Raw genomic sequence first — 12,294 nt, 5'->3', positions numbered from 1 at the left:
TGCTGGTGGGAGTGTAGATTGGTGAAACCACTGTGGAAATCAGTTTGGAGATTCCTCACAAAACTAGGATTGGAAGTCTCATTTAACCCAGCTATCCCCCTTCCCAGAAGAATTAAAGACATCATACCACAGCGATGTATGTGCACCCATGTTTATAGCAGCACAATTTGTTATAGCTAAATCATGGAAACAACCCAGATGCCCATCCACTGAGGAATGGATAAAATAAATCTTAAAAAAAAAAAAATTGGGGCTGTCAATTTGACTGGGTTAAGGGATAGCTAGAAGAGGGGCCAAGTGCTCTCCAGGGTGTGTCTGTGAGAGTTTCCAGAGAAGACTGGCGTGGGATCCGAGAACATCCGGGGCTCATCCGAACAGCGCAGCGCCTTCTGCAGGTTGAGGTTACAGAAAGAAGGAAGTAGGGGACGCCTACGCTCGCGCGCTTGATCTTCTTGAGCAGGGCATGTTCTGCTGCTGCCCAAGGACATTGGTCTCCAAATCCTTCCGCCTTCAGCCGTGGTCTGGCACCGGCCGCTCTGCGAGGAGCTTTGAGACCTGCAGCGTCCAAAGAGGCTGCATCGTTATCCCCTCTTGTTCTGCGTCTTCCAGCTTCTTACTCTGAGCAGCTACCAGTTTGCCCCGGCCAGCAGACAGGTGGCCCCCGTGAGACTCCTCAGCCTCTGATCGTAGAGCCCGCTCTAATCAGTCCTCAGCTCTTGTGCTCACATGCTTCCCGCTGGTTCTGCTGCTCTGCAAAACCCTGATTGTGCTTCTCTTTCCAAGACGTGTTCGTGTCGTAAATCATGTTGCTCACCATAAATATATACAATTATTTGTCAGCTGCACAGCCATGAAGATGGACATAAAGGCAGCTTCACAATTTCGCCAATCACTGCTCTACCAGCAAGTGAGCACAGGTAAGCTTATCGTACATTTATCATACAGCTGTCATGTAAGCGCAAGTAAGCCGATCAGACACCACACAGACCATACAAGCTTATCACACATGTATACAACTTGTCATGCACTTCTTGTATCTTTGTTTTATTCATTCTTGTATATACTTTAATGAGCACAATATATTCAGTTATATAGGTATATACATTTACATGTAATACATAAAGCTTTTACATAAACGACAAACGATCCAGTTCTCACAGAAATGTTATGAAATAGCTCAGAGGTACAGGAAGGTATAAAAATGTTATAACAGGAACAGGTGCCGACCGTCTGTATGAAAATTTGGAACTACTTTGTTCTCTTCCTCTGCCCAAACATAGCTCTCCCTTTGAATCTTCAAGATAACTGCTGTCCTGAGTTTGGGATTCATCGTGTTGTGTAGTAAGGAAGTTAGCCTTCCCTGAAGAGTGGCTCTTGTCCTGACTTGTGGGAGATGCCCTCTCAGCTTGTGGAATGCCATGCTTGATAGAACTGTCTTTGTTTGCCCAGGGGCCCTTACATCACACTGAAAAATCTAAAAATGTGATTTAGTGCCCCAGCTGGCCACACCAGATATTTTTAACAGTGTGAGTCACAGTGGGAGCTGACCATACCAGACAATCTGGCAATGTGATTTAGAATGGGGACATTGGACCCAGGGGTATCAGCTCAACTTCCAGAGGAAGTGGGCACTGAGGGCAGACATCAACAAACCTGTGAGAGGGGGGCAGAGTAAAAGCTCTGGATTTAAGACTTGGGTGAGCTGCTCTGGTTGGCAACGCCGTGTGTGTGGTCACCTATCATTTCATCATGCTGTCCCCGACATGGAAGGGCCCTAGTCGACTCTGCCTCATTTACTCAAGTTTAGGACAATATAAAAAGGCAGAAGGCCAAAATGACAAGGAGAAACCTCACCTCAAACCTCCCGAGGTGATGTGCAAATAATGTAAACAGTATAAACGATGAAAGGGTCTGGGTCCCTTGGTCCACAGCCCAGCTGGGGACTCAAAGCCAGAAGCACAGTAGTAGTGAAATGATCTGGAAAAAGCGACATTTCTGGAACTCTGGGACATGGGCCCCCCAAACACTAATTCCCGATCTGTTGGTGAAGGCCTTGAAGTTAGATCGGAGAGACATGGGATTATCGGGGTTGATGGGATTGAGGGGAGAGTTTGGATGAAACTTGAAATGGTTGGTCAGACTGTGTGAGAGAGTCCTGTGGATCCATTCACCCGGATGTGCTATGGGGATCCATTCACCCGGATGTGCTATGGAGACCCATTCACCCGGATGTGCTATGGAGACCCATTCACCCGGATGTGCTATGGAGACCCATTCACCCGGATGTGCTATGGAGATGAATACTGTGTCTGATTGGTGACCATTTCCCCCAGGCTATTGTAAAACTTTCGGAGGGCGTGTAAATTGTCCCTTCAGCCAACACTGATTGAGCCTGCTAAATGGGGATCTTACAGAAAAGTTGCCCAGACCCACTCAGATTGTTAATATGAAATAGTACAGCGTGTGTGGTATGTGATCGGCAAAATATGATAGAATCTCATTTTCTGGTTTTTTTAGTTTTGAGTTTTCAAGGACACGTATCTCACATCTGCCCACAAAATACTGCTAGCTGTTAGCCACAAAGCCGCATACAAGGTCTGGGAGTCCTTAGGCAGACCAGAGCTATCGCAAAAGCCAATGAGCGCCACCTAGCGGTGAGTGCTGGGATTTGGGGCCAGAAATTTCTCATTTGAAAGACCGCGGGCTGGTTATTGGGTTTTAAGTCTGCCCCGGTGACTGAAAAGGCATCAGGTCATTCTGAAACCTAAAATCCATGATGTGTTTGATAATGCATGGATAAACACTCCAGTAAGGAAGCCCATGCCCGGAAGAATTCCGTAATAAAATGGAAATGCTTTCTATGGGAACATGCCATCAAGGAAAGACGTTGAGAAGCACGTGGCCTTTTTCCCCTGAGAGTCACCTGTAGAAGCACCTAAGGAACTGCTAGATCCTGCTATTACTCAGAGGGTGCCTAGGAATAGTTCCTAACTGACCAGCTAAGAGCTTCTTGGGTGGTGGGTGGAAATTCCAAAGTGAACGGACTCCACCCTGTTTGGAAGACTGACAGCTTGATTGAAGCATGGAAAAAGTCAGTTCAGTTGGGTGAACTGCCCTGAGGAACTCATGGGCAGTGGCCAACGGCCTGGCCATATGATCAGGCAGATGGGCAATGCAAAATAGACTATTAGAGGTCTGCCTGGTATGACCCTATGGGAAACCAGTACAGTCAGTATCTCAGAAGATCTGGGTATCCCTCTTACTAATTGCCATTTCCTTCCACCCTCAAAGGCAATTTCTATCTCAGCATTTATGGTAGGCATGGCTAGTACATTTCAAAATAATTTTACTGCCTACCAGTGCATCCATAAACATTATATTTTGATTTATCTAGTGTTTTTCAAACTCTGAATAAATGTAATCATACTTTTATTATTCACTTATGCCTGGCTTCATGCAGTCCATATGTTATTTGTGAAATTGATCCATGTTGTTGCACCTAGAAATAACTCATATTTTGATTGCTGGGAAGCAAAAGCATTTATTTTTCTATTTTATTTTTATGATGTCTGGGTACTTTGGTTGTTATAAATAATACTGCTGCGAACATTTGTGCATTTGTGGTTTGGTGTACACATGCAAATGCTTATGTTGGATATATCTAGGAACAGAACTTAGGGTCATAGAGTACGTGTACCTTCCACTGTTATAACGTGCTTGCCTTGATTTACATTCTTACCAACATGTGTGAAAGCTCAGTAATACACATCCTCACCAATACTTCGTATTATTTGCCATCTTAAATACTCAGCTGGACGAGTACTGGTACCTTAATAATAATGAAATCAACATGTATAGTAAACTACCTGTAAAACTCAGGACCTAGCTGAAGTTGTGATCAATCAGGAAAAGAAAGAACAAACAAACATAAAGTAGAAGAAAGGGAATACTATGAACAAGGAGATAAAATTAGTCCCTCCTTTGATATTGTTTATTCTATTTATTTCCCTATAAGCTTGAAAATGGTACAATTGATAACTCTGCTAGTGGACAATTTAACCCTAAACCTTACAATATGCATTCTTACTTTCTGCCATGGATTGATTGATTGATGCTATTTTTGGACAGTACACGGACAGTAGAAGTTTGATCTCTCTCATCCCTCTGAGTCATTCTCTGCATCCCTCACAGCTCGGGCACCAGCTCGAGTGTGTCGTTCTTTCCTGACCGTAGCAGACTCTCCCCCTGGCCACCTGCCCTGCAGTCACTTCCCATCCAGGCCATGTCTCATGGCACAGTCCAAACCTCCAAACCTCCTGACCCAGCCCCTCCAGGGTGCACATCCCTCCCAAGGATCCCTATTAGATTCAAGACAGAACTCAGAGTACCCAGCATTCCAGACTCTCCCAAGGAAGTGGCGATGGGGAGCGAAAGACAAAGGGGGAGATGAAAAAGGGGACTTGGCCCTTGTGCTTCACTGAGGATCATAGAGGAGCCTGCTTGTCTCCAGATGTGCCGGGGCTCGCCCTATGTACTTCCTGCTTCTCTGGTTGAACAGGCTTCAGGAGGACCAAAGACACAGCAGCTCAGCCTTACTAAGAATACTCTTCACTCCTTCTCTCCCACATCCTCTTTCAGTGACCCGCTACCTTGTTTCTTCTGAACCACACAGTTGTGATGTCAGAGCCAGCGCGGTAAAGGGCCTCTCCCGTCCCCGGAACTGTTGCTGCTGTTACAAATGGGGCTGCCAGGTAAGTGGGGTGGGAAGCAGCACTCTTGTTGTCCAAGGGAGCCAGGGGTTGGGTTGCTGTAGGGCCGTGAAGAGAGGACGTAAGGGTATGGGCACCAAATAACCAGTGTGGGTTGGACTTCTGGGAGCCAGCTTCTTGTGGGACTATGGGCGACTGGGGCAAACAGCACCTGGGGCCAGGAAATGGGACTGGCCGTGAGGGTGGTGGTTCAGTCAGGCTGCTGTGAAGGTGAGCTGTTGTAGGTATCCCCGGAAGCCCTGGGGTTAGGGAGCTTTCAGCATCTCCATGTCTCCGATGGGCATCCCCGTGTCTTCGTGGCCACCTCCAGGTCCCTGTGGGCATCCCCATGTCTTCGTGGCCACCTCCAGGTCCCTGTGGGCATCTCCATGTCTCCATGGCATACTTCCCCAGATGGTAAGGACCACCCCAGGGGCAGCAGTGGAAGAGAACTGTGCATCACAGTCCCCTGAAAGTTCCTCACCCCCCAACGGCCCAGACAAGAAGCCCAAGATGAAGGGATAACGGTGAGGGGAAATAATCCCTTTCCTCTAGTAATATCAGGGGACCCCAGGGAACGAGTATGGAAAACACTAAACTCAGATTCCTTCTCACTGGGGGCCCTGAAGAACATGACTTTTACTCATTAACCCAAGATATTCATCAGCTGGTCCATACGACCGTCCTAAGTTGCGTAGAATAAGGCATTTCAAACATCCTTGCCCCCAAAATCTGATAGCTTCATATGAAATCCTGGCTTCCGATGAATGTTCCATCCAAGGCCACTTTGGACTAGGAAAAATAAAATAGAGGTGTTCTGTTTATTGGATGGCTAATACTTTACCGTGCATTGAGCTAGGGACACTACAAACCTTAGCACATTTTTTTCTTATAGCAGGGCTAATATGAGATAAGGTCCATTCATGTCCTTGTTTTCCAGCGGAGGAGGCAAGGGACTTGCCTGATGGTATCTGAATACTGACTGATGAGGAGAAACCAGTCACAAGGCCTACGGAGAGAACTGGGGGTGAGGGACAGGGAAGCACAGTGGGCAGCACACTTAATGTGACCCGTGGGGCAGGTGAGGGGTCAGAGGCACCGTAGACCCTCCAAATTTCACTCCCCACCCATCCAGATGTATTTTGCGAGGCCTTTATCCCGTGGGCTTCTAGCAATTCTCTCCAAAGCTCCTTGTGAATCACGCATGAATAAGGAGAAGGTCGGGCCTTGGAAGAAGTGAAGGAAAGTCGAATGCCTTGCTGACTCCTGAGCTCCCTCTCCACAGCACCCGCCAGGCTGCTCAGCTCCTCTTGCTCCTTGGAGAAGACGCTGCGGTGCAGCTGCTCCTTCTACGGGGTCCCCACTCCGTCCGTGCAGTGGTGGATCGGAGGTGCCCCAGTGGGCGTGAATGCTGTAGACGGCAGCCTCCAGGTGACCTCTGCCACACATGGGCCCTGGGCCAACAGCACCATCCTCCTGTCCAAGGAGCCAGCAATGGGAACGCGCCTTCTCTGTGAGGGCAAGAACCAAAATGGAACCCACGCTTTGAGCATCCTGCTGATGTCAAGTGAGGGGGGCTCCGTGTCTGGGTGAGGATAATGGCAAGGGGTAGCACTGAGGCTGGAGGAGGGAGCAGAGTTCGGGCTTCTGAGGTCTTGGGAGAGACAGCCTCACCACATGCTCTGTACTTCCAGGGAGGAGCCCTTTGGCTCCTGAGACCTTCCTGAAAGGGCTGGTACGTGGTGCTGTTTATGGATCCATGGCAATCACGCTGCTCTTCTTCTGCATTCTCTTCCCCCTCATGTAAGTTTTTCTATCTGCATTTTCCTGCTGCTGTAACAAAACTGCTGAGACAAGGAAATTTATAAAGAAGAGATGTTCAGTTGGATCACAATTGCAGTTACTGGGAAGCCCAAGGGCGTCAAGCTGGAATCTGCTTGGCATCTGGTTGAGGTCTTCCTTGCTACATGAAAACATGGCAGACGGCATCCCACAGGGAGACAGAGAAAGTGGGCTGGTGGAGGTCTCTCTTCCTCTTCTTATAAATCCACTAACATCACTATGGAGGCCCCAACTTATGACATCACCTAATCCTAGTTGCCTCTCAAATGCTGCATCTCCAAACACCATTAACATGTGTCTTTGGGGATGAAGTTTCTGACCCATGAACATATGGGGGATGCATTCAAACCATAGTAGAATATCAAGGTTAAACTCTACCTGTAAGCCGCTCCCATACCCTGCTCTGCGACAGGCTCTGCCTAGGGCCCCAACATGGAAAGGACCAAGTTACCTTTAAGAAGTTGAGTCTGAGAAGGGAAAAAGGCAGCAAACAGTCATCACAATCCTGAACCATAAAACAGGCCCATGGGTGGATGTTTTCAGTCCAATTTACAACAGAGAAACATGAGGGAGTGTTGGCTTGGAGAAGGCAGCAGACAGTTGCAAAGGTGCTGTCTAAGGTGGGCCTGCAAGACCACGTGTTCGGTTTTGTTCTGCTTCATTTTTGGAGGAAAGTAGTGCGTGCAGAAGGCCGGGGCACACTGGAAACATGTTCTTGTCTCTGTGTAATCTGTTGCATTCAGAGTGAGAGATAGCTGGAAGTGCGGCTGTAGAAGGTCCTCGGTGTCAGTTCACAAAGACCTTTGAGACTCGGCCGATGCTTTGGCTAGAAGCTGAAAGTGAGAAGGGCAGAGCTGCTGGAGGTCGGGCAAGAGAGTTGGACCTGGGCTCCTCCAGCCGTTGCACGGCTTGGCCTGAGTCCTCAGTTGGGAGCCGTGGGAGAATGCTGAGCTGGGAGGGGAAGTGTGAGCTTGAGAAGGACACAGACAGGAAGAGATGGTGTCTGTCTAAGTGGGGAAGGGCCAGGCCAGAGCCAGGGAGAGAATGGAGGGGGGCAGCAAGAGAGAGGAGAGAGGGAGAGCGGCAGGGTGGCGGGAAAAACTGAGCGGCTATTTTTAAAACATAATCAGCTGGACTTAAAGACCAATAACAATCTTTCTACAATGTGAAAAGCTGAACTCATCTGACCATTCACTCAGGGTGTGAAACCAATCTCCAGAGAGGGCTATGGCTTGCCCTAGACAACAGAGCACACCGGGAGTGTTGCTGAGGCTCTGCAGCTGAATGTCTGATGAAGACCGGCCTGTTTGGGGATGCAGGGAGGTGGAAAGCCAGAACTGAATGGAAGCTCATTTCCTTAGGGTGAAGGATATCAGAATGAAGTGGGCAAAGAAAATTGCAGTCATCGAAGCACAAAAGAGCCCTAAAGTCAGAGCAGGCCAAGAATCCAAGATGCTTCTGATGCTTGAGGAGCCAGGGAAGTCCACAACCATCCCGTCCTCGGAGGGCCAGATCTCGGTAAGTAGCCACTGTACATGGAGTCCGGTGTGTTGGAATAATGTTAAGACCCATGGGAGAATGCTCCTGCAGCGCTTTGGAGGAATCACTCCCAATCCCGCAGGACATCAAAACGCAGAATGTGCTTGTGGTTCATGTTACAGTGAAGCTAAGTCCCAGGGAGCCTTAGGAAAGACGAAAATTAAGAGAAATCATTCAAAGAGCAATTAGAATCAGCAATGTATACACACACACACACACACACACACACACACACACACACTGTGTCCCTGTCGAGAAGAGGGCTGGGGACCCCCTAGGAGTGGCTGTAGCTTCAGGGTACAAACCAAAGATTTGGTCTCTTGGTGTTCAGCAGGCAGTAGTCAGCGCTGCATAAAGGTCACAGGCCCAAATCAGCCCGAAATACTCGGAAACCAGGCTGAGCCTCAGTTGCTCCTTTACTCTCCTGCACCCACCCTTCCTCAGCAGGGCTTGGGAAGGGCAGCGCTGGCGGTTGCCGCACCTCACTGTTATTTACCATTTATGATTCTCCAAGGCCAAAACTGCCCTGCAGCCCTCCCAACACTCTGTGTAAAGAACTGCATCTGTGAAATCTTGCCAGTATTTCCTGCAGTCCCACCAGTCTGTCCGCATCTCTGTGCTGGGTAACGCTGAGTCTCAGGAATGGGTCAGCCCTAAGCCCTGCCCTCAGAGAGCGAGCAGAGTGGTGGGGAAGACGCCCTCACAGCAAGAGGACCGAGCAGGAGGCTATTGTGGCCCAGAAGCAGGAGAGACCAAACCTGCCTGAGGGAGTCACGCCAGACATTCCAGATGAAATTGAGGAAAAACCCAGGGGCTCCTGGCAAGGGGATTTCCAGGGACAGGGCCAGGGGAGAAGACAGTGTTATGGGCTCTAAACATGGGGTTTGTGCGGAAAGGTTAAGACAAACCCTAATTTTGTTCTCAGAGAGGCACCCTTTCAGATTCAGATGCATCACCTCTAGACCTGTTCTGACATTCTTCTTTCTTTGCCCTGCTCTGTACCCCCTTTTAGGAGAAGCAAGGTCAACTGGAGCCAATGAACCCTGTGGAATCTGCATCGTACCTGAGCCCCCTTTACCCCTGGCATTACAAATGCCCACGAAGCCCTCAGAGCCCCAGAGACCCTGGAGTCGATAGTAAATCGGAAGCCCTCAGCTCACAAAGCCCTCTTAACCCGTATTTGTCCTTCACACTGGTTCTCCATTGAGTTGCAGTGTGTTGCTTAATCTCTGACCTGACCACACAACTTTTGCAGGCGAATTCTTGGACTGGTTGTTTGCATTAGCCGAAAGGAACATGCCCCAATCTGAAGCGGTGTCACAGGAAGGAAAAACACATGTAAAACTATAAAACAGGCCCATCCGGAAGTAGCTTTTGCGCCCCTATTGTGTGCCCAGCACCCAAGGTACACATGCAAGATCACTGGGCACCAGAGCCACCATATTTGGATCAGGTTCCCACTTCAGTGTTCACAGTGGCTGTGTGCCCTGTCACCGCTCTCTGAACTTCACTATTCTCACGTGACACACACCTGGGTGGAGGGGGAGTGGGAAGTGGCATCCAGAGACTTGGGCAAAGAAGAGGTTCCAGAGGGGCCCTGAGTGCCAAGATAAGGCCCCGGAACTTTAGCACGTAGGAGCTTGTTCCCAACTCTTAGAATGTAAATTCCGTGGAAACAGGAACCTTATCTGTCTCATTTTCTACTTCTATCACCAGCACCTTCAATTATGCTTAAAATACAAGAATGCTTTCAGAAATGTTCATCAAATAACTGAATGAATGAATTATATACTGTTATACGGTTTGAAGCAATGATGTCGAATCGCCATTTTCCTCCTTCCCTCCCCCACCCTAATGCCCTTCTTCTCCCCTCCCCTTCCTTTCTCTTCCCTCCCCTCTGTCTCCCTGCACTGGTTAGCACACCTGTGGGGCGGAACTTGGGGGGGGGCATCCCTGTGACTTCCGGCAGGTGTCCCATGACATCCGGTGGGTAGGAAGCTGATGAGCTCCACAGAACATCCAGGCCAGCCGACAAGTCAGCCTTGCTGTGCTTCTTCCGCTCCTTTCTCTATTTAAAAGAGATAAAATGGGAGGCAGGGAGTCTAGTTAGGAGATTATTGCAGTATTTCTTTTCCAAGCTGAAAGACAGGCATGCAAGGAATAAGAATGGTATTCTGGCACTAGAAAGGACCTTGGTTGTCTATTGTTCCCCTCCGAATGGGTAGCAGCCTCCTTTTTGGAGCCAGACATCAGTAATTTTCTGGGAGTGGAAGGCGGATCATGTTTTGTGAGTAAACACAGTCACCCTGCAGCACCAGTGAGATACTCATCTTGTGCTGAGGGTAAATGTTTATATAAACCCCTAAACAGTACAAGGACCCCCACATGCAGTTCACACATTCTGCAGAAACACCAGCTCCAGCCATGTGCTGAATAATGTGGGAACAAGCATCGCAGCTGCCTTGCCTTCGTGCAAGTCTACACAAGTTCACAGACAATGAAGAAATACAGATCTATAATTTGTACTTTAAGTTTGGACAAGTTCTAGGAAGGAAAAGGACAATACTGACAGAAAGTTACAACAAATGAACCTAGTTTAGATCACAGAACAGTTTGGGTCACAGAATCAGAATCCTGGTTTGGAGCTCGGAGAAAATAACTGCTGTGTTAAGAATTAAAGTGGTATTAGGAGCTGGCCAGAGGGACCAGCAGATTTTAGGCCCTGAGAAGGGAGAGGTTCAGTGAGTTCAGGGGCCCAGCTCCATGCGGCTGTGGCTCAGAGAGGCAAGACAGAGGCTTCAGAACTTCCAATGACTCACGGGCTCTGGTGAGAAGTTTCAGTGTTATCCTCATAGTGAGTGAGTTCCCTCGGGGCTTTGTCATTTGGGGAAACGGGCTTATAGGCAGTGTGGCTTTATCTGTGCAAACCATGTGCCGCAGGGGTGTTGGGTTGAGGGTGGAAACCTCTGTAATGGCTTGGGGTTTGCTTCGACTAAAGAAGCAAATCCTCTAGAGGACAGGCAAACAGAGGGGAAGAGTGGGAGGTTTGGTGAAGGAGCATGGAATTGAAAGGAAAACGGGAGAGAGGATGGGGACCAGGTTGGGGGTAAGTCGGGTATAGGTTTGGGAGTGGGAATGGACAGACAAGACTTCTTGAGTGTTGCGTTCTTGCCAATAGGGCATTTGGTGCAAGGCACAAAATGTGGTACACCGGGTGCCTTTTGATTAGCCCTGGAAGTGACGCACTGGGCATTTGTTTTTTGATCAACAACTTCCTATCAGTCCATCACCTGTTTGTGCACAAATACTGAGATAAGGGAGTAGTGTCTCACAACAGCTGATTGCTCCAGCGCTGGCAGGAGTCCAGAACCATCTGCTCAAGAAAAATGATTCTCCTGATGGCTGGGGACACCCACCTAGAAGTGGTACAGGAGCGACGGTTACTTACTAGCTGGTCGGGTGCAGAAAACACGTGGGTTCTCCGTGGCCCACCTTGACACAGCAGCCGCTGCAAACATCGTCAGACCCTGATTGGCTCTGAACAATACATGTGTGCTGGTTGGCGGCACACCTGTGGAGCACGGCTTGGCTAAGGCATCCCTGCGACTTCCGGCAGGGATCACGTGATATCCGGCGGGTATTCTAGCACGTGACATCCGGCGAATGTGAAGGTGGTGCAGCTCCTGAATTCCCAGGTCAACTGTCAAGTTAACCTAGTGCACTCAGTAACTTCTAAGTCACTTTCAGTGACCATGCACCTGGTTATTCCACGTGTGGAGACATACAGGTGATTCTGAGTCTTTAAATCCATCCAATCAATTTTTTACTCTGGAAAGTAATTTCTCCAAAGTTTTTATAATTATAAGTCACTCAATCAATCACCTGGTGCTTGTTCAAAACTCCAAGAGGACGTTCGGTTTTCAAGGAGTTAAGTGAAGACATGCCAAGGAAAGGTCCTCCTGGAATACTCAGAACCTGAGACCTGAAGGTAAATTTGGAAAAAGAAATGATTATTTAGGGAAAGAAAAAGAAATTGAGTAAGGACAACCAACAGATGGGCCAGGGACTGGGGAAGGCAGGGAGACTTGAAGGATCACTGCATGCTCTGCAGTAAAACACTCCCAGGTTACAGATGAAGAAAATGAGGGGGTCCCACAGAGGACTA

The 12,294-nt window shown here is 48.6% G+C and overlaps 2 protein-coding genes across 2 annotated transcripts in view; both read left to right on the top strand.

The window, feature by feature from the left end:
* Nucleotides 1-8,108, top strand: part of Siglecl1 (SIGLEC family like 1) — a gene marked incomplete at its 3' end in the record, with an annotated part of 15,047 nt that extends 6,939 nt beyond the window's left edge. Inside the window, 4 exon segments of the mRNA XM_013508840.1 lie at nt 4,639-4,751; nt 6,034-6,315; nt 6,443-6,551; nt 7,952-8,108. Coding sequence (XP_013364294.1) covers nt 4,739-4,751; nt 6,034-6,315; nt 6,443-6,551; nt 7,952-8,108 — 561 coding nt within the window.
* A 3,710-nt stretch (nt 8,109-11,818) lies between these two features.
* LOC102015057 (SIGLEC family-like protein 1) overlaps nt 11,819-12,294 on the top strand; it is a 16,932-nt gene continuing 16,456 nt past the window's right edge. The window contains exon 1 of the mRNA XM_005412691.2: nt 11,819-12,117. The gene's annotated coding sequence lies outside the window, so the exon portion shown is untranslated. The remainder of the gene's footprint in view (nt 12,118-12,294) is intronic.

The sequence above is a fragment of the Chinchilla lanigera genome, unplaced genomic scaffold (assembly GCF_000276665.1).
Source record: "Chinchilla lanigera isolate Chin_1 unplaced genomic scaffold, ChiLan1.0 scaffold00157, whole genome shotgun sequence".
Classification (NCBI taxonomy): Eukaryota; Metazoa; Chordata; class Mammalia; order Rodentia; family Chinchillidae; genus Chinchilla; species Chinchilla lanigera.
The sequence above is the reverse complement of the archived record's forward strand: the minus strand, read 5'-3'. Positions and strand labels throughout refer to the sequence as shown.